General features: G+C 38.9%; 2 protein-coding genes across 2 annotated transcripts in view; one reads left to right on the top strand and one right to left on the bottom strand.

Annotated features, from left to right (window-relative positions):
- Positions 1 to 207: 207 nt before the first annotated feature.
- The window catches only part of LOC119545814 (synapsin), a 29843-nt gene continuing 6933 nt past the window's right edge, over positions 208 to 23117 (bottom strand). Inside the window, 7 exon segments of the mRNA XM_037851709.1 lie at positions 208 to 2644; positions 3903 to 5361; positions 6137 to 6304; positions 8027 to 8123; positions 8452 to 8669; positions 21519 to 21623; positions 21683 to 21826. Of these exon segments, the coding sequence (XP_037707637.1) occupies positions 2280 to 2644; positions 3903 to 5361; positions 6137 to 6304; positions 8027 to 8123; positions 8452 to 8669; positions 21519 to 21623; positions 21683 to 21826 (2556 nt within the window). The 3' untranslated portion in view covers positions 208 to 2279.
- On the top strand, positions 11397 to 21967 carry LOC119545817 (tissue inhibitor of metalloproteinase). The gene is made up of 5 exons (XM_037851712.1): positions 11397 to 11604; positions 19959 to 20161; positions 20221 to 20306; positions 20829 to 21050; positions 21113 to 21967. The coding sequence occupies exons 2-5, from the start codon at positions 20029 to 20031 to the stop codon at positions 21305 to 21307; spliced, it is 636 nt and encodes a 211-aa protein (XP_037707640.1). The 5' UTR covers positions 11397 to 11604; positions 19959 to 20028; the 3' UTR covers positions 21308 to 21967.

The following is a 23117-nucleotide window of genomic DNA, read 5'->3' as shown; positions in this document are numbered from 1 at the left end:
TGTTTTTGTTTTTCTTAGCCATTGCAATTGCCGCTTTTCATTGGAATAATTCGTAGTATATATATATATGTGTATATATAGATTTGCAGTAAATTTGTGAGTACCGAATGAGTGGGTCTCCCTTTGATTTTTATTTTTGGGGATTTATTGGGGGAGACTGGGAGTTGAATCAATTACAGACAACATATAAGTACATATTTCTTGCTATACTTTCACAATAATACGAGTATTTATTTGGTATATTTTGCAACAGATTAGAAGTCGTGTTAGTTATACGCTATATGCTTGAGTATTTCGTTTGAATTTCCATTTCAATTTATGTATTCAGCACTTTCTGTTCTTTTGATGCACGATATTGTTATGGGGATGGGTTGAGTGAGTTGTGGGGGTGGTGCCATGATATATGTACGTTTGTCGAATTCCTCGAATGATGCCTGTATTTATCTATGTACTTTCTGTTCTACATTTGTCGTTATAAATATATGTTTATAAAACATTTCGTGAATATGTGCCAGTTCGATTAAAATGATGATGTTTACGATTACGAAAAAGTACTTGTAGCCAAAGATTCACTTATAATTACATACATATTTTATATATATATATATTTGTATATAGATGATAGGATGATATAGAATGAAGTAACTGGGACTTGGCCCTAACCAAAAACAATAGTTATTCAATATACTTGTAGAGTTGTAAATTTGTTTAGATTAAAATATTTGTAGCATTCCCGAATGTAGATTCTACTAAAATCGAAGAGAGTTGGAAAATAACAAGATTTTAAGTATTCTCGTGTTATATTCCTCTGCGTATAACAGTGTTTAAAATTCTCTAATGCAATTAGTTGATAAAAGAGAGAACCATAGGTACAACCCAATTGAAATTTAACTATTACTTCAAATATAACATATGTAAAATTGTCTATTGCTCTAAATAATGCTTAAACATGTGCGTAACAAAAAACATTTATCAAAACACTTGTTGCTAAATCATAGTCCTAACCAATTGAAGCTATTGTTTTATATTTCGAATGCATAATATGACTTCGTTGTTGTTGTCGCTTGCAACATTAATAAATATTTTCTTGTGTATATTATCTAAATATTCGTCAATACCATTGCCTCCATCCGTCATCCGTTTATTCCTCGACCTTCGTGTACCGACTAAGCCGTGTAAATTTATGTGGATCGCATGGGATCGCTAGATTTTCGAATACGTTTGGTTCGTTATTGATGTCCAGTTGGTTCAGCCTAGTTTAACATTGCTTGTCGTGCTTGGTACTCTCAATTTCCATATCTTTCGAGGCCCCGATGCAGGCCTGTCTTGTTTGTAAACATTAACTGCTAATACATCATAATAATAATCATAATATTTTGTGGTAATAAACATTTACTTTGTGTGTGAGTAGCTTCTGTTCTCGTGTGTTTCTTTGTGTTTCTGTGTGTTTCGCATGTAACATTTGCTCATAGTAATTTCCGAATACATATAGTTCGTTAACCGATTTATCCATTATAATTAGATCGCGTATATATTAGTATTAAACGTTTGGTTGTTTGTTATACTTTGCGCATATTGTCTTTTATTTTATATAGTTTTTAGGATTTCATATGTGTCTCATGTTGGTTTATAACAGATTCATTAATATTTGATTTATTTAAAAGTTTTCCCATTGATTCATTAGCAGGTTAACACGTAATATATGCTAGCGAATACTTTTTATGTCATCAACTCTCAATTTGTTTAATATGTCTGGTATATAATTCAATATTTTTCTCAATAATATATATATTTAATATATCATTTTGTTGCTTTGGAAAATGTTTCAAAATGTTTTTAAGTATGATAATTAAATAGGTTCCTCATTCTTTCTATTTTTATCATGCTGCAAAACCAGTCAAGTCATCGGCGACATTTTTCATTGCACATATCTAATGGGCTTTGCATTATTGTTGTTGCATTGGTGGTTATAATTATATATTAGTAGTGTACTACAGTGTCTACATAGCATTTTCTGCTGCTTCTTCGCCTTCTTTGTGTATTTATGGCTAACGAAAGGAAAGTGTTTCGATCAAGATAGTTGATGGATGAAACGATAGTAACCCAATGATTATGGTTTTTAGTGAGTGAGTATACGCTTAGTGTTTGTTTTTCCCATGAAACCAGGAAACTTCAGAGGCAGAAAATAGATAGATTTCCATAGTTTGCTCGTATGAGTTTGTGTGTGAGTGTGAATGGTTTTTTTAAGTGAAAGTTCTACTTTGGAATTTGATTTGGATTCACTTCAAGTCCAGTTCGTCGTCCTCCTCCCTGCTGGCACTCCAGCGTTTGGTATGCGATCCAATGCTGCTCATACTGCCCGAGTCGCTAAAGTCGCTGAATGCCGCATTCTGGATGCCCTCGTAGATCTTATAGCTTCCGGATCCCATTCCGGTTCCATTTCCGGAACCCATTCCACTGGAACTCATGCTCATGCTCTTGGCGGCCCCGAAGCGATCGCTTTTGTAGTTGGAGGGCGGTCCTCCGAAAATCATATCAGCATCCGAAATGGATCCTGCGGCCCGGGTGTATTTCCCATTTCCATAGGATACCGGGGTGGTCTTGCTGTCTCCGAAAATGACATCCAGGTCCGAGTGCTTGGAAGCTGTAAAAATGAACATCATTTAATAAAATATCATTATAATCGAAGACAAGTGCACATCAATTTGGCGTGGGTGCAGTTATTAGCACTTATCTTTAGCACTACGTGAGCCAATGGAGCTTTAATTCTATTTGTACAAAAGACGATCACAAACATAAGCTTTAATCTATAATCTTTCTAATCTGTAGTATTCAAAAAAATTATATTGCTTTACATTACAGACAGAACTTCTATATTTTGAAATATCTTAACTAGTCAAACCAATGCGAAGAAATGTAAGTGCTAAACTAAAAATAAATTTGATAAACTATTTTAAGGTTTTTAAGTGACGAATAGATTTTTAATCTCTTAACATGACTTATTGTTTTGATCATCTTTTGTAAATTTCATACTTGACTTTTGGTGATGGAGGATGAGCAAAATGAGCGTTACCAAAAACAAGCATTATCAATATGTGAGTGAATGACAATGAAATTTTCGAATACTTGTGATTCTGATTCTTGAGCGACTTTCGGACCCAAGGTACTTAATAACAGTTTTCTGTGGCTCATCTTTTGATAACTCTGCATTTACTGCAATACGCACACACACACGCTAAAACTGAAAAAGGGTTGCATTAAGATAACTAACGAATTTTGTAGTTTCTAAAAGCTTTGATTACTCTTGTAGTGTTTTTATTTGGTTTTTTTCTGGATTGTATCTGTATTGTAAATAGAGTTTCTATTGTATCTCTTTGCGTGCCCAAAAAGCCGGAACTGAACTCAGGTTTGCGGTGCACTCTAGCGAGTGTGTACTGTACGGTTCCTGTTGTAAGTCTTCTGTAATGTAGTGTTATGGTGTGTGTGTGTGTGTGCAGGCAAGCGTTTTTGATTTTTTTTTATCATGGCTGAGACTTACAAACACTTGGGCGGCCCACAAGTCGTATACGTAATATTTGGCTTACTCACTGAGCTTGGCTAGGAAAATCAAAACAGTTAGGCTAAGAAAACACAACTCCTACTATTCCCGTTTTGGCTAACACTTTTGACACGGCTGCCTACATGGCTAGGGTTAGTTAATCGATTACATTTAGTTGGTCTCTCTATACCAGTAATATGGATCATACATGATTATAAATGTATATATGGGGTGTAGCTGAATTAGTACGATAATGATGAGATTAAATGGCATGATATGTAGGTATTTTTATATAAAGAACTAGATCCCTAGGTCTTGCGCAGGGTTAGGCTGACCAGCAGTACGCCGACGGCTAGATAATTACCATTGCTCTCGGATCGCGAGTAGGAGGGTCGGGTGTACGAGGGCAGATCGCTGGGATTGTTGAGGACCTCCTCGCCCTGCGAGGCAATCGAGTTGGAATCGTAGCCGGAGGTGTCTCCGGGCAGTACAGTGGTCACTGCAGCCGGAGCACTGTAGACACTGGCCGATCGCATTCCAATGGCCGATCTCCAGTCATTGGTGGTCACCGAGGTGGTAATGGTTCCAGTGGTGGGTGCTACTATCCCAGCACTATTGCTGATATTGGTGATGGCCGTGATGCCACTGGCCTCGCCCGCCTCCGTGGCCGTGGCCCCAGTGTTCGTGGTGTTCGTGTCCATCCGTGTGATGGTCTCCACCGAGGTGGTGCTCCCGTAATTCCCATAACTGGTCTTGTCCTTGCTCAGGGAGCTGCTGAAGCTATTCCTGTAGCCACTGGAGCTATTGGCATTGCTGCCACCCACTCCCACTGACGCCATCACATTTGTGGGCGGTGGTGGTGGTGGACCCGCCGGCGGGGGCGGCGATTTGATGGCATTGCCATTGCGATTGATCCTTGAGGAGATGGATGAGGAGGACATCGATGAGGAGGAGGAGGTGGTGGTGTGTATGCTGGCCGCACTGCCCGATTTGTTGGGCTCCTTGTCAAACGGATTGACCCGCTCCTGTTGCTCGTAATTGGTCACCGGCTGATAGCCACCGGTGCCGGCTTTTTCTGTATCCGTATTTGTTGTACCGCTAATCGAAACGCTGCTTTCCGGCCGGACGGCTGAGCTGGCCGTCGCCGGAATTGCTGGGGGCTCTTCGCTGGGACGCTGAGTAGGCTGGGTGGAGATGACGCCTTCATCGGCCACGCTAACGCCTCCCTTGCTGCCGGCGAACGAGAACTGCTTGCCGAGGAAGGAGCCAGTGAATCCACTTCCGGTTCCGCTGCCGCTTCCTGTCCCCGGTCCCGCGCTGCTGGGCACACTGCCCGGCCCGCTGCTCGTCTCGCTGGCCGTTCTGCCGCGCTTCTTATTAGCGATTTCCTACATGTCACCAAAGATCCCCGCAAAGGTCTTCCTCAGGTTCTTCATGGTATCCTCGGCGTCCTCGACCACGGAGCTCTGGGTCTGTGGCGGCCTTTGGCCCACCCGCGACACCGAGGAGGAGATGGTCGAGGCCTGCGAGGTCTGTGAATCGCGACGCACCCCACCCACCGTGCTGGGTCCCGAGGAGGAGGGCTCCTCCGGCAGCTCCGAGATGCTGCTGCGGCTGCTCAGCCGCCCAATGGAGCCCACCGCCGGCGAGGTGCGCTCCGGAATGGGTGGGGGACCGCCCATGGGAGCCGGTCGTGGGCCGGCTGGGAGCGGCGGAGTGGGCGCCATGCCCTCGTCCGTGGGACTCTCCGCCCGCGAGGAGACCGAGGAGCGGGAGGGCAACTTGCCCGGTCCCGTCTGCGCCATGCTGGGACGGCAGACATTCTGAAATTATCAAATTGGGGCTTAGATGGGTGTAGTAAAAAAAAATAGATCATAAACAAATTAAAAATAAAGCCCGTTTTGTGATAAAAGGGTTAATTATGGTTAAATTGCTAATATTTTATAACTCTTAGTTATCCATTTGAAAACAAATTCCGATGTTCTTACTCTTGCAAGAATAGTTTGTTCAAAAACTGGAGGTATAAAAATAAATTTGTATCATATTTTGTGTTTCCGCATTTATTAAAATAACATTTCTTTTTTTCGCAAAAGTATGTAGTCATAAAATTCATATAAAAGAATTCTTAGAAAAATCTTGCATAAGTACATTGGTATTTCTTTAATTTGTTCACGTTCTATTTTTCTACCATTTCACCATTTTTATCACAATTTGTATTTCCTAATTACGTAAGCTAAAATTTGTTTTTTTTAAAGGGTATATTCCCAAAAAAAAAGAGAGTTTTTATAAAAAAAATATTTTTTAAGCTTAGTTTTTAAGTGCGTAAGTTTATTTTCGTTTACTTTTTACTCAAATTATAGTGACTAATAAATCTTTGACTTTCATTTGTCAAAGAACTGGGAATCTTTCCCTTATACTATACATATTTTTATAAACGTTAATCACATTCTTTGTTAGAGTACTAATCAAAGGATATAAAAAAGATATCTTCAAAAATGTGAGATATTAAAAACCAACATTTAAATCATATTCCCTGTTTTTTTAATGGCAAATCATTTATCATAAATTGAAAATCATATATTGAATAGATAGACGAACCTGCATGCGTCCGGATACCAGATCGGCTATCTGCCTGCGGTCCTCCTCCTGGGAGTCCCCGATCAGGGCGAAGGTGCTGTCGCAGGCGCTGATGATGTACTCGCGTCCATCCTTGGCCACCACCACGGAGAGACCACACACTTCCATGCCGCCAAAGAGCTCCGATATCTGAAAGTGATACGCAAAGATTAGAATTGCGATTGAGTCATCGTGACCCTAAAATATGTTTTCGATTCCATTTGCAGCCAGACGGCAATCGGCTCAAACATTTCTGTGTGGGCTTCCGACGATTTGCAGTGCCGGTTTTAATTACACAGTTTGTTTTGATTAAAGCTAAAGCTAAAGCTAAGGCTAATGCCGATGCTCATTCCGACTTGCCTAGAATTCCGCTGACGTCGTCAACGGCCCACCCACTTCATATTGCACTTGGGAAAACTGTTAAACTGCATGCACACATATATCTTGGCAATGATATATTACTAACAGATCTGTCGATTTTATGACAATAACTTAGGTCAAGACTTTGATTTGAATAGCTGAAGAGAATATAAATCGCAATAAAATGAATTGCAATACACCTTACAAGTATACTCTACAAAATTTTTCATTAACAAATGAAAAGTAAAAAAATGTTTTTATATTATTTTAAACTAAGCTAGTTCCTTAAAAAAAAATGATTTTTAAATATTTCTCATTTAAATTATCAGTGTAAGTAATTTTTGATAAAAAATACATGGAGTTGTCACTGTTTTGCCATAAGATAAAAATTTTTATCTACTAATTTTTCTCTGAATGTATGTAGAAACTGCTGCCGCCTTATCTAATGATCGGCACTTGAGTAAATGGCTATTAATTAATGCACATATGCAGTGTAATCGGGTGACTCACTCGAGACGCAAAGGAAATCGAGTTGAGCATTCGCATTGATAAAATGCCACATCTGATGGATTTCCCATGTCTCAAAATGCTCGCACCTCATCTGGCAATTATGAGGAGGCTGTCTAAAGATTGTTTTGAGTGCAAACTACCGTTACCCCATCGCTCATTGGCGGCTAAATCCGTTTAACCGTTTTGCCATTTGCATATTCATGAGCTCTAATTAAAGTTGTACCGCCGCTCGAGGGCACTGCAAACTCGGTCGTCGTCTGACGTCAGTGGAATATGATTTCTGGTATTGGTTCCATGTGTATGTTCTCCTTTTGCCGACCCCTCGGGGTAAATCGGAAAAGCAGCCGAAATCAAATTTGTGCACCCAAAATGCCGCAAATAATTTAAAGCGATTTTCCTTAGCCATATTGATTGGCCAAATTTGATAAATGCGAGCTGAACTCAACTGGGCTAAGCTTAGCTGAGCCAGATTTCCATGAATTGGCTGAGAATTCGAGGCACTAACGGTAATGTAAGCGGGTTTTTGGGTGCATGTTAGGAAGCTGGAATGGATTCGGTATTAAAATGCCCTAATATGATGTTTTTGGGTGACTAAAAATGATATTTAATTTGATACAGATAGAAATTTTTATATTATTATATTTTATTATGATTTTTTATTATCTGGATATAATTTCCCTAAAAATGAGCAAGCTATTTATTTTATTTTATTTGAAATACTTTTTTAATAAATTAACCTTTTAAAATAAACGTTTTGATAATAAACATTAATTATCTTTACATTTTTAAATCAATTTAACATTGGTTTTTAGTAGTTCAATAAGGTTCCCCCTTATTTAATTCTCATAAAGAGCCATTTGACTGTCCTATATGCCCGTTTATAATTCTGACTGCTCCAAAAAAATCCTTAAGCTTTTTAGAGAAAAGGAAAGTCGGTTAAATTTTGGGACCTTAATTCCCCGATTGATTTAGGATACCCATGCCTTCGACTCGATGACTTACCTCATCCACCCAGCTTTTGTACTTCTCGGTTAAAGTGATTTGCTCCAGCATGGCTGATCCCTGATTGGTCTTCCAATTGCCGGTGATGGATTTGCGCCTGTTAAAGAGCGAAAGCGGTTGAGCATGGCATAAGCATAATAAATTAGGCAGCGAAAGAGGCGTAGATAATGCGTTTGGGGAGGGGGTCTTCGAGAGAGATCTAGAGGTCTTTGAACCCATTCACCGGCATTACATTTCATTTTGGCCGGCCAAACAATGAACTCTTGCCGCTGCACTTGGTAGGATAATTGCCAATTGCAAGGCGGTCGCTTTTGTCTGGCGTCTGCTGACAGTTGCAAGGTCAGGCCATCAGAGCACTCGACCCCGCGACCCCTCCCCTGTGGCATTGTGGTTTTAGCTTTCGGCTTCGGTCTGCGGTCACTTACATAAATGCCTTGTAGTTGTTGCCAATCTTCTGGATGTGCACGCTGAACTTGGCATCGATATAGGGCTCGATGGTGCAATAACAATGCGAATCGTTGCCGGCACCGCTCACCAGTCCGGCGGCATCTTGCAGGGCGCTCTGGTTCTCCAGGCGGGCGGTGGCCACGCCGCCGTGGCAGTGACCAGCCTTCAGCACGCTGGGGAACTTGGTGAATTGGAACTGCAAGTGCACAGAGAAAAAAAAATCGCCAATTAATTGTTATATCTTAAAAAACACTTTTTGAACTTTTCCAAGAAGCCTGAACTTTGTCAGAATTTTAGTATCTTTAAGATACTTTGATATCATTATTCAAAGCAAGGCGCTATTAAACATTTTTTTTAATATGGATGATTATTAAAATTTTGTATTTAATATATAATATTTTGGATGCATTGAACATTTTTTAATGTATATATAATTATATACAGTATTTCGAGAATTTGAATTTGAATCTTATTTAATAGGAATATATTTTACCACATTCCTATTTAAAAAAAATGTTAAGCATAAATTGAAAATAGTAAATAAAATTGCAATGCATAATTTTAGAATTTTTGTTATACTATGTCTTACATGTGAAATACAAAACAATCATTTTTTAAGAACTTTAAAACATGTTAAAATATCTGTTCGTTTAAGATATTTATTTTTCATCTAACATTCTTCACTTTAATAAAGGGGTATATTGTTATTCAGCTTTTTGATATTTGTTGGTATAAATGCATATATATATATATATTATTTATTGTTTTATCTAATAAATAAATTTGGATTTTAAATAAATATCGATACATTTTTTTCAGTTTGGAGAATAAAGATACCAAGGCAATCACAATACGTTTTCGCTGTCTGATTGGAATTCTATAAATTACAATACGTTGATGATGGCACTCAAGCTCTTTGATTTTGTTATTTTATTTTCTGCGGTAATAAAGAGAGCGTTGCTTATTAATCCATTGGATAAGTGCCAAAATTCATTAGCTATTTTTGCTCGAGTTGTGATTAAGAATTTGGACATGATCATTTCCTTTGATTTGCCTGCCCATTTCCAAGAATTCTCGATTACTAGTCAGCCAGTGTATTTACTGAAAATGCCTTGCCGTTATTAATGGCGTATGCAAATTGCTATTAAATATGTAAAAACAACAAAGCCCTGCCCTCAAACATTTGACTAATTCACATTTTATTAATTTTACCGCATTGCTCATGGTTATTACATTTATATATGCTAATCGACAAGCGATTACCCTTGTTAATCATCTCTCAAAGAACCGTATTTAAACAGTTGATAAATCACAAGTAAACATATGAGCTTAAATTCGAGTATTGATAGGGGGTGAATGTATCAAAATAACACAGGAGAGAAAAGCATAACATACATGACGCAGCCCGAAGAATTGTCGCAATTGCCACCGATGAGAGACTATCGTGTTGAAAGAAAAGCCCCCGACAAACAGAGTGCGAGAAATCTCTCAATGAATATAAACATCCACATATATCTAGTATATGCGATGGATGTGGGTTCGGTTATGGGCATTATCATCGACTCTGGACTGCGAATGAGACGTCACACCCCCACATAGCCGGCATTCTTGGAAGCTGCTACGTATTCCGCTTGAGTGCCCACTGTCTAGAGGTCTGCTCTTCGGTTATATCAGCGAACTTAAAATATGCACTGTGACGCATCCGTGGTGCCCTCAAGGGGGTTCATTGGAAAGGGGAAGTGGGTGGTGTGTGTTGAGAAAGCGATGTACGAGTGCACCAGAAAAAATAAACAATCCATAGATATCAGCATTGTTGGGCCTATCCAGCTTTTGTCATTGTTATTTTAAAAAGTGGTTCCCCCATATTGTTTTATTTATTTGAGTTAGTTAAATATATTTAAGATTCCCGGAAAACTAAATGAAAAACTCCAAAAAATAAAATATATATAATTAAAACGGAAAAAAGACCTATTATACATTTAAGATTGTTAAAACTACAACAGATTTTTAAGAATTTCACAAGAGAATTAGCTTAAAATATTAGAGATTAAAAAAAATATATTATCTTAAATTGCATCCAAAGTGTTCCAGATTTTAGAAACATAGAGGCCACCCAAATTTTCTTAGATTGTATTATGAATATGACTAAACGATCCTAAAATGTCTAATTTTTAACATCAGTTTTCAAGTGATACGAGGTTTGTTAGATACGTTACGCAGTATAATGGAGATTTTAAAAGTGGTTTTACGTATAATTTCACATGGTAACGATAAATGTAAGGCTTGGCGTTAGTTTAGACGACTTTTTCTCTCGGTGTAGACCCATAGTGCGGTGGCGTTAGCGGGTCGGTTATGCAGATTATGGCAACGTGCTGTAGGTGGAGCGTGGAGTACGCTATAAGGCATGACCGGAGCAGCAGCACGTGTGTGCGCCACATGGCCATAGGAAGTGGAAGTCGGATCGCCGGCGACTCTACGTAGCTGCATAGCTAAATTATTAGTTGATTTGCGGTCCGACAGATGCGCTATTTTCTGCGGTTTCGTATGGCGATGCATCGCCCGATGTCTTCCTCTCATTTCGGCCATGGCGCCAAGTATCTACGACTATGCCATATAGTATGCCTATGGCCGAGAGCATAAACCAGGCCCCTGCACGCAATTAATAAAGCTGCCAAGGTGAAATAATGCTACGAAAAATGCAATCGACTCTCCTCCACTCACTTTCCACTCATTTACGGGGAATTTATGGCGCTTTTGATCGGCCGACTGCCGCGAGAAACACTCAAGTTATGTTTATATGTATGTATATGGGGACTCAACCGATCGATACGATCTCTCACTTCCCGAACAACTTGAGTGAGATCTTTGGGGTATTCGGGTTCGGGGCTTCGGTTAAGAAAACAGACGAATCGGTTGACTTGGATTCAGTGCAGAACCGCAAGCGCAGCGAGCTAGAACGCCACAAAGTCGGCGACGGAGAAATCGCGAGATCGGGAATATATATTCTACCAAGTGCGAGTGCCGGTGGAAATAAGTTAAACAGTTTTCCCCCATTTTTCGTGCCATTGGGTTCAAGTGTTTAAAAGTCTGAAGTGCTAGTATTCCCCAGAAAAAGAGAGTGCAGCTTTAAGGTAAAAATCAAGGCGTATTTTGCTAAATTTGGTTTTTGGAAACACCATTTAAACATGTTAATTAAGTTAATTAATTTCCGCATTGCAAATAGGTGGCTCAAAAAATGCACCATGGTTAACTTGGCTTTATTTTAGTTTGGGGAAGCTTGATTTAAACAATTGTATTTATTCATTGATTTTACCGCATGCTAAAAAATTCCTCAGATAGGATAAAAAAATCTTTGCTTGAAGTTTCAAATATGTTTGAAGCTTAAATATGTTTTCTTCTCAAAGGAGAAATATTTGAAATGGCTGCCTGTGGCTTTTTCAAGTTGAAAGAGAGATTTCAATTAAGTTACCCATTCCATTTCACAGTTTTTCCCCATTTTTCTGCATATTTGTTTAAGGCTTTCAAAAGCCTGAAGTGCAAATTTGCCACAAAAACAAGTTGCGATTCAAAGGCTAAAATACAGAGCTGCGTTTGCCTAACTTTATTTTAGTTTTAGAGTTGTTTGGCATTTAGAAGATTCAAATTGAAGGCAAGAAAAACGCGCGACACGGACGCGTTTTTTTTGGGGCTATTTAAAACGCGCGCTGGGAAATGTAGAGACGTTGACACAGCGACACAGTTTTCCAACCCAACGCTCATATCTATTTATTTGCGTTTATTTATAATTTGTTTTTATTTGCCTGGCTGTGCATCTGTTTTCCTAGCTCTTTGGAGCGTCCCCAGTTTTCTTCTCGATTTGTCTTAATAGTTTTTAATGTCGCCAATTTGTAAACAAACTGCAGCTATTAAAAAATATACAAGTCGTTTCGGTTGTGCAATATCGTCTGATCGTAAAGTCCAGCCATATCAGAGATGTTTAGGTATTCAATTTAAACTTGGATGTCAAGGAAAGTAAGGCGGTTGTGTGTGAGTGCCAGAGGTATTTCCATATTACGCATACGTCATGTGTGTTTTGGCATTGGCCATTTAATGTCTAAAAATGTGGAAAACACATCATATGTTTTCGACTGCTACCACACATAAAACCCATAAAATTTACAAGCGTATCTGGAGGGTAGGAAAAATTGCCCAGGAGAAATGCGTGGAAATGCATTTCAAGTGCCTTTCCATTCCCCTTTTCTTTTGACACGACAACAACTCACATTGTTTCGCCTGGATATTCACAATTTTTCCTTCATTTGACTTTGCTGTTGGCTCTTCGTTGTTTGTGCGACATTTAAATGAGCTTTTATTTGTATTCGCTTTTCGCTTTTCTGGGAAATTGTTCAACAAATTGCCATGTTCGCTTTTATTTTCACGTTATCTGGCAGATAAACAATATGGTATTGTTATCGTAGTAAAAGTAAAATTTTTTAGTGTGCTAATTTTTGCTTTGTATTAATTATTTGCTTTCTTATAACATATATAGACATTTGGCGCCTTGAGATTATCTCAACCACTTATTGGGGTAGCGAAATCCCGGTTAGTAGGCTACACAGAAATAAACAATGACTGCTTCGACGTTAATTAATACTAAATGTCAGTGTGCCAGCCACTGTTCATTTTCATCGACTGTTTATGGGCTATTATTAGAGATTATTCCACTAATTATTTTGCATACCCCTATAAATTAAAAACTGTTTAAGCAGTTTCTTCTCTAATATCTAACAAAGTTTCAAGATTTTCTTTAAATCGGAATATTATTCTTAGTATTCATGATCTTAAATGCTTACTTAACTTCAAATTGGATATTTAATTAAGTTTAATACCCTCTAAAGTGGTATAAAATATGTAAGTGTAAATGAATATTAAATGTCAATGTGCCAACCATTGAAAAATTGTAATTGACTGTTTGTAAGCTATTACCTACGATTATTTCACTAATTATTTTGCATATCTCTATAAATTATTTAAATATATATAAAGGTTCTCCAACTATTTTTGTGGTTCTAGAGAATAATAATCTTAGGATTTTTAATCTTATATTATTACCAAATTTCAATGGTGTAGGAAATTGTAAAATCATTTTTTCAAGTTGACATGCAATATGTTGATATTTTTGTGTCAACAATTCCGAGAATCCGATCAATGTGATATTGTGGATTTCGCATAAAAGCCACAAAAACCGCGAAAATAAAATTGTCATAACCGACGACTGCGACTTTTCCCTCGCACATCATTCAATACCCCATACAAGGTGCATGCTTTTAAACCCCCCCCCCCAAAAAAGTGAGACAGACATTTCCCCTTATAAGGCTGCCGATACAGATACAGAAACTTTGGTTTCGGGATTGTTTATGCCGACACACCCACATTCGGCTCATCCCGGGCCCATTAATAATTTCCCTGTGCAAATCTTGCAATTAAATATTATTGTACAATTAAGACAGCGCGACAAAGAACCTTTGGTATTGCCTTCCATTAATAACTTTTCTCTCCCAGTCAACTGAATGTTGCGTGAATTTCACAAGTCAGGCGGCAATTTATCGACAATGAGTTCTTTTTGGTCCCAGAGTTCCAACAGATTGCTGTGTGTGGGCCTTGGGCCGTCAATTTGTCAGATTCCCTGCTGCTTTTCTGGTCCTTTTTATTAATGTCTTTAACAAGATCTGTCACTTGCTCATAAATGTAGCCTTGTTACGATGAAATAAATCACCCAAGTTGACGAAAACCAATTCGGTATTGTCACAGAAAATCGCTTTAATATTTAATTGAACTGCTGCCAGCTGGGTTATTTGAACAGTTTATTGATTTTTATGCAAATTTTGCATTTTGATAACGAAATGCGAGCCCACACACACACACTGGAGTCCATTGTATTCCAGAGCCAGACCCCACAAATATTATTTGCCATCATATATGCATATGTTTGTTTTGCGGTCTTATATATGCAACAGCATTGGGTTTTGCTCATTAAAGATTTATATTTTTATGGCCCCGCCAATGCAATGTGAGGCGAGTCCAGGCCCCAGACCTTCGGTTCCCCAGTTTCGTAGGACCCTTTCTCCGCACCCCCTACCGAAACACATTAGCATTTTTAATTGAATTTACGTTACGCATCCTGTTTGTTTATTTTCTTGCCGCCAGACAATTTGTGCCGTTACTGTTTCGCTTTTTAATTTTGGGCTTGGATTTTAAAATGAAATACCCAAGAACGTGACGAATTTGGACTTGCAATTTTTGTTTGTTTTCTTGACTGCAGTCGAGAGTGTCCAAAAACGAGAGAAGAAGCTGCGTAAGACTTATTTTTGGGGCAATGATGTCAGATTGGCTGGCTGGCACACTTGTGCATGGCCTAATGAGGCGTAAGGGGCACTGAACATTCCGACATTCCTATGGCATAGTTGTCTGCCAAACAGGGTTTCGTCACACCTGAATGGAGCTGTCAACCGTGGCGGTATTGCATCTCATCAGCTGCCGGCAGCTGGCGATTCAATTAGCCATTAGCGCAGCCAGTGGTTCTTATCATCTCGAATTCCATGGGTTAATTATGTGTATATCAGGTGTCGTTGAGTGCATGTAAATGCCAATAGTTGTGATATTTATCGTTAATACACACGTTATTCGGACATATCTCTCTGCAAATGAAAACTCGGAGTTCAAAGATCAAGCTGCGGCATTTATCAAAACCCCCCGTTTTTTAAGCCCCTTTGTTTGGGCCGCATTGATCTCAGGCTGATTATGGCATTGCCTATTGCCCGATCGTGACTTTGATATTTCTCCTTTAATTTTCCCTCATTGTTGTAAGACCTGCCGACAAAGGAAAAGGCAGCCAACCGAATGCCGCCGGCCAAAGAAAGTTTTCCAGCATCGTTAGGAAAATTGGCAGAAATGCAGAGACTGCATAAAGTAGCAGAAAAGTCGAGGCTCATGGTCTACCCATTGAAGGTTGTTTTCCCCATTGCAAGGCAAATATTTGTTTGGTCTAATTAAGAGATATCCCGGTTTATAGATAAGTTCTGCTACCCGCCAAACCCGCCAAAAAGTGACATCATCGTGTTGTAATGGCATGCGAATACTGGCAAAAATCAAATTCCCATATCAGACTGCGCAGTTTGATCCCATAACGAGCCCATTCTCAACTGTTTAGAAAGTCAATCAGCAATAACAGGCAAATATAAACGAAACGCCACAAAAGCAATATCGAAAAGTAAATGACCGCTGAAAAAAGTGGACGAGAATAATGTCATTCGATCTGAATTTCGGTTACTCAGGAATCGAATTTTATTGTACAAGTAGAATGTTATGTACTATTATAAGTAGCAAGGTTTTGAAAATATGTTTTCATCTTAGTACCCTAGAAATGGTATAACGAAAAACAATTTAGTATAATCTTATATCAACAAATGATCCTAATTTTGGTTTAGAATTCAGAATTTAGGTTCAGAGGTCTATTGGATTCGAGCTTTATAAATGGAAAGTTCTTTTTAAGGTGATTTAATCCAATAATATAATAATAATAATATAATAATAATATTAATTAAGCATTTTATTATAAGTAACACCCAAGTAATTGTCTACTCAATAAAAGTTCAGTATAATATTATCCACAGTTCAGTCAAAAGTCGATCCATGCAGATCGAATTTAGCACCCCAGTTATGTTCTACCCAATAAAGTTTCAGTAAAATATTATCTCAACTTACATTGTATAGTAATGTACTTTATGTAACAGCCTCATTTGCATTGGCACTTGCAAGGCAAGAAAATCCATTTTATCTACGACTAAGTAATTAGATATGAACTGACCCAATTACGCTTATTATCACGCTCTGTTCCTTACTCGATAAAGCAAAACGAAACCGTAAATCAATCTCTGTAGCTCAATCAAAAGACGATCCAAGCAGATCCAATTAGAAACCATTTTGTATGCCCTTTTCGGAGGCGCAAAATATCAAGCATCGTAAATTGGAGAGCGTGCAGTGCCATATAGAGTCAAGATCCGAAAGCTATAAATACGTTTTATGTCGATGCATTTAGCCTTTTGATATGCGAAGTGCCGCTGGCTGTCGATTCTTTCGTACACATTACCCCGCATTAGCAGCCATATTAATGGCCCCAATTAAGTGCTCATAAACCAAACCTCTCAGCGGATAACTAGCGCTGGCCATCTCAGATTTGCTACTTTTCCAAAACACCGAACACCGAACAGCAACCAAAATCGCATTAATTATGTGGCTTTGGCTGGCGAGCCATTTTGGCGCAGTTTTCCGCGCAACCAAACAACCGAAAAAAAAATTGGTGGACCAAACCAAAAGCGCTTTAGCTACTTTAGTTTCGAAGCCAGAGAATCCTTTTGGTGTACCCTTTTCCTTCCTTTTTTCCTTATTTTTGAGCCATGGCCTTTTCATGTCTGACCTTAGAAAATCCCCTTGAAACCACCTGGGAAATCTCTCTGGTTTCTGCTTTCTGTCTACCTGTCTGGGCCAGTGTTAATCATAAAATTTGCATAATTCCAAATAGCTTTTAGACATGATTTAAATTTCATATATTCTGCTGGCAGTAACTATGATTTAAACATTCAAATTTAAACCAATGGTTAGTGTAACAGTTGCATTGAATTTGTATTTTTATTGATCTGCTCAACAGTTGTATTTAGGATTTTAAATATATTTAAAATTTAAAATCCATTTCCCTTTCTCAAATAACTAACTATTTAGGTTTTTCGACTTTTAAAAATATATTGTTCAAGTAAATTTATAGTATAAATATTTATCTTTCTTATAATGACTTAAAACACCTTAACCACTTGTTTAGCTAAACAGCTCAAATTCCCTACTCAGAGTTCTATGTGTTTAACTTCTTCCGCCTTAAAGAAGAATAGCCTTCTACTACAAATTTTTTTAAATTTAATAATGTTTTTAAATTACCCTTTTAAGTCAACATTGCTTCCATGTTTGTCAATAAACATTGTCCATTTTGTTGAGCCCGGCATTCTTTAAGTGGCCTGAGGGCAGAGTGGAAATCAATGGCAATTGAACCCGATGCGATGCTTGAGTTAATATCTTTCGAAATTGTGGCCAGCTCTTGTTTTCTTTTTTTTTTTCGATGGTGGCCCGCATAATTGACTGGCAGCCCTGCAGCCGCTGGAAATTGAAACCAGTGTCAAATGTTAACATCGATGATGATGGTGGGGACACAAGAACTTCAGAGCAGACAAGTGTGTCAATTAGAAGGGGCGTGGAGAGGCGTGAAGTGACGTCGAATGCGGCACGTTCCAGCGGAGGCCGTGTGCCATAATATATAACATTTAATTGACATGTGTTAGGCTTGTCAACAAACACGGGAAGCATTTTTCAGTCGAACGAAAAACCAAACAAAAAAGTGGAAAACTCTGTTGCATTTTGGCCGGCTTTGGGGAGCTCTAAACTCCATATGCCTGCGTGATATATGACCACGCTAATTGTGCATTCAGACATGGGTGCATATATAAATATAGAGACATTTGGAGGGGAAAGGGAGTCCCAATGAAATCGTGCGAATTTCCATCGCCTCTGAAACGCTTTTCTTGCTGCCAATTGGCTCTCAACTTGATTTATCTGCTAAACGTTGATGACGTCTGACTGTGTGTGCCACTTTTTGTTGCTCCTTGGCCGGCTGTTTGTTTGTTTTTTAGTTTTTTTTTTTTGTTTTGTTTGTTGCTGTCTAGTACTGTCTTGTCGGCCTGTTTGTTAAACAAATCCGCGCCGTTAATTGCCGGGCAAAGTGTCACTGTGTCGGGGAAAGAAAAGTCAGCTTTTCTTCCACGAAAAATTCTCCCATGACATTTCGACACCGTCACTATTTCTGCCGCCCTCTTTAAAGAAACATTTTGAACTAGATTGAACTAAAACATCTATAATAAGAACCTATTTGTTTTTAATAAAATTTTGTCTAATAATACAAATTGGCACTGACCTTCGTAAAATAATTTAACATTATAAAGCCAAGGGTTTCGAAATGGTCTTATATACTCTATAATAAATTACAACGAATATTTTCAGTTTTTCTGACTCATACCTTGTTTTTAGTTGCAATATTTTTTTAAAAATAATCTTAGCAGTGAATTCTTCAACGGTATAAATGTCTTGATTGGATTTAATATATGTTTATGAGTTATATACTCATATATACATAAATTAATGAATAATTATTATCTAAAATAAGACGCAAATAATGTTCTATTTGCTAATGGCCAATGAAGAAGCCTTCAGAAATGATGACAGATATATCTATCGTTTGAAAACCGTTTAATCACCGACCTCCAGAGGGTGATCTCTATTCCGAACTCGCCATTTTCCAGAGTGTGTGTTCCAGTTTAACCCATTAGTGCCAGCGTCTGCTTGTCTGGCCGCCACTTGGGCTGCCACTTAATAAATAGTTTGATGCATTACTCCTGCCTGTTTGGCTTGCATTCAATCAATAGCAACCTCCCAGGTCCGCCCCTCGCATTTCCCTGCCCCCATTTTCCGCTTTCCCTGTTCTCGATGCGTGTGTTTTCTAGTGGCTTTTCCGCAAAATGCTTTTAATTCAATTTTATTTCAATTTAATTGCCACATTGCCGGGCTATAGACTCTGCACATATAGAGGGGGATACGATAGATAGGCCCGCGTGCATATGGCCATAGGTCTGTCTATATGGAACCTGACTATCTGCGTCGATCAGTTCGACAACAACGCTGAATCGGGAGCTGCAGCTGATTGCCGCCTTGCCTTTTCCACTCTCGATATTATACAATATTTTTGCGTTAATACATATATGTGGGTATGTATATATACCATGCACTGCATACGGGTTTCCATGTGCATCTATCGTGTGGTATCGCATCGATATATGAGGTTTTGTAATGGATTTCGATTTGTGCGTCTCAAGTTTTTCTATGAATTTCCCATAAACAATTTTCAATTGAAATGCCCGGGCAATTGAACTACTTTTGTGCGATTTATGCATTCTAAATTGACTGCTGAAACGTCTTTGCGTAAGTCTGAAATGAAATATTGATGAAAGTGGGAATAAAGCTCGAGGCTTAAGCCGGAATAAAGATGGATGGGATTTGCCAATCAAGTGCCTTCTGCCCATTATGCTCTTGATGAGCCGAGCTTGTGCGTGCGTGTTTGTGACAAGAGGGCGCGATTAATTGCTGACACACTGGGCGTATGTGTAATATATTAAATGCATAATTGAGCAGTGGATTGATGGCTCGATTGATGGAAGGCTGCCTGCTGCCTGCTGCTTGCTGCTAGCTGTGTGGCCTCCATTGATAAGCCAAATGACATAAGAAAGACAGACATAATTAAACTCTCCGTGACCTTCGGCAGGAGATTATATGCCTTTTCCCATTAAATCATTGCCGTCGTAATGTAACAAAAAGCAATCTCAATTTTCCTCATTTTCCGCTCCCCTTGCAGTAATCTTGGTGCCTCACTGGCGGCGACATAAAGCCAAAGTCATTTTATCAGCTCGGAAACCAGAGCAGCCATGGATTCTCGTAAGCATTTTGGTTTATTGACACTCGTCCTGGCCGCCGTCCTCGCGTTTTACGGGCGCCCAGTGGACGCCTGCATGTGCATGCCCGAACACCCACAGACGCACTTCGCCCGCGCGGACTACGGTGAGTTTTTCTCAATCTTCGGAGGGTTCAATAAATAAGTTTCAACACCCCATCGACAGTTGTGCAGCTGCGAGTCTTCCGCAAATCAGAGACCATTGAGCCGAACAGGACCACCTACAAAGTCAGCATCAAGCGAACCTACAAGGTAAGCACGCACATCACGGAAACTTGGCTGAATTTAACACTTTGAAGTTCTTTTTATTACAAAATATCTCGTTAGTGGTTACATTGTTATAACATTTTTATGTTAGAAAGGGGAAATTAGTTGGATGGTTGTTAATTTTTTCAGAATAAGTTTAAAGTTCTTGTGCATGCTTGGATTAGTTTGATAATGATACCTACCCCATCGGAAAAGAAATTTTAGAGTAAAATGTAGGCAAAAATAACAGAACCGATTGATTTTAGTTCATATTGATTTGAATCAATTTTTGATAAATTTTTCCTGAAATATACTTATAAGGGAGTCACATCTTTAAGGCCTTGTTTGCTCCATTAGCCCTAAAATGTAAAGTATATGTATGTAACTAATCTATTTCTACCTAAAGGATAGAATGTATGAATTTGTTTGCACAAATTCGTATTTGCAGATATTCCTTTTAAATATTTTTTGAAAGAAAACTTTACAAGTGCCATCAAATTAATGACCTTTTTTACGAATTACATAAAGGCAACTCCCGAGGCGCGTCGAATGCTTCGCGATGGTCGCCTGTCGACGCCCCGAAATGATGCGATGTGTGGAGGGGTACGACTGGAGTTGGGAAAGGTCTATATCATAGCGGGAAGGCTGCCGACACTGAACATTTGCGCCTACTACAAGGAGTACACCAAGATGTCGATTACAGAGCGACATGGCTTCGGCGGTGGCTATGCCAAGGGCGCCAATTGCACAGTGAGTAGATGATACAGTCAATAGCCTGAATGTCCTGGTTAATTACGATATTTTCCTTCCAGGTACATCCCTGCTTCGGACAACAGTGCTTCAGGTTCCCAACTTACGCCGACGGTTGCAAGTGGTCGACACAGGCAAAATGCGAGACGGACTACAGTGCCTGCATGCCGCACAGAAGGCAGACGCCCAATGGAGTGATTTCCCGCTGCGGCTGGCGACGCACGCAACTCTACAGGAAGTGCCTGAGCAATCCGTAGATACCCGCAATCCCACAGATCTATAGATAGTCCCCCATGTCCCCCATGTCCTTGTTATATGCCACCATTTCTCTCTGTCTCTCCCTGTCCAGAGCTTTAATACGTACGTTATGCCTAATGTGTTATTTATTAATTGATGCCTTTGAACTTGTAACCGAGCAACTTAATTAGTGTCTAGCTTTTAATGTGTTTATACCATGTGCACACTTACCAAATCGCGTGGATTGGGGAAGAAGGTCTGCTCGATTAGAGGAAAGCCGTCGCGTCCGAGGCGTCGCTGCAGTTGCAACAGATGGGAAAATACCCACGGTTTGTCCTGCAGAACTCAAATCAAATGATAGCTCGAAGTGGGGTTTATCACTATAGTGCACTCACCTGAAACTGGTAGATCGAGTGCAACGAATTGATGCTGGGCACTCCGCCGTACTTCAAGCCCAAGATCGTGGAGCGGAAGTCACTGGATCCATCGCGCGGCGGCTGGCGAATCAGCACAAAGTCCGGTCGGAAGGAACGCGCGACCTGTTTTGGTGTGATATTCCAAAAAAATATATAAAAAATAAATTATAATGAGAAAATGTAATTAGCTTTTAGAAGGCCAAACGCAGAAAATAATGTTTGTAATTTGTAAAAAACGAAATATATATATTTTTAAAAACTTAACTAGAATGGTTTTATATTTACAAGCTGTCTAAGCTATTTGGTAAATTTGAAATAAACAAACATTTGATAACAAAATTTAAAACAGAATTTATTTATTTGTTCTAAAACCCAGAAATAAAAATTTATTCAATTGCCTTCATGATCAACTGGCGCCATCTGTTATCGAGTGGAGGCTCTTCCTCATAAGACTTAAATTTTGTAGCATACTTTTCGGAGCAATATAAATTCGATGAGCGGTGAACAAAATATTAAATCTTTAATTCTAGTCCGTAAGAGGTGTATACTTTATCAATTCACATAGAAATGTTTAAAATCCCAAACCAAGGCATAATATTTCTTTAAAGCAACACTTAAATCTTTATTGAAAAGAATCTCTGAAGGTTCACTTGGCCATAACTAACTTACATTCCCCTTGAATTAAATAAAACACACTTAGTATTTGAAAACTCTTCACTCGCAATTCAGATGGCGTCTAATTTCCTGACAGACACAAGTGTGTTATAGTTGGCATTTGTATTCGTATTCGTTATTTTTATTCTTGCCCAGCTACAAGTGGGTTTTATTGCCAGTGACACACGCAATTGCAGAAACAGCAGCATCGTAAAGTCAACAGAACGACTTGGAATAAACAAATGGAAATGGAGCGCCAGAGTGTCCAGCTCAGTGCAACGCAAATAAGGGAAAAGGCACAAAGGCTGTTGATAGACAGCCGGCTCTTTAATGCTGCTTGGTCGCTGGATTATATCACCCAACCACCCAGGACACCCACTTGCCATCCACCCACGTCCTTGGGCCAAACGCTTTCAATGCTCCTTTTACTCTGCAGAATACTGGCGGACAATCAAATCCCCGGCTGAGAAGTTGGATCTACGACTGCTGGCCAGTGCTATTGCGCTAATTAAGCGCAAACTACGCAGGTGGGAACACTTGGAAAAACCATTACTTAAAAATGTGTTTAAAATACCTGAGAATATCTCTTCTAAATTAGGATATGTTGATAAGGAAGTAAAATACTATTCCCAAATGGGAAACTATAATTAAGATCTCTTTATCATAACAAATCTAATCTTTTTTTCCTTATAAATATTTAAAAATGTATTATATTTAATATATTTCTGATAGTTATACATTTTTCAAATTAAATTAAAAA

This window comes from Drosophila subpulchrella, chromosome 3R (assembly GCF_014743375.2).
Source record: "Drosophila subpulchrella strain 33 F10 #4 breed RU33 chromosome 3R, RU_Dsub_v1.1 Primary Assembly, whole genome shotgun sequence".
NCBI classification, from domain to species: domain Eukaryota; kingdom Metazoa; phylum Arthropoda; class Insecta; order Diptera; family Drosophilidae; genus Drosophila; species Drosophila subpulchrella.
The sequence above is the reverse complement of the archived record's forward strand: the minus strand, read 5'-3'. Positions and strand labels throughout refer to the sequence as shown.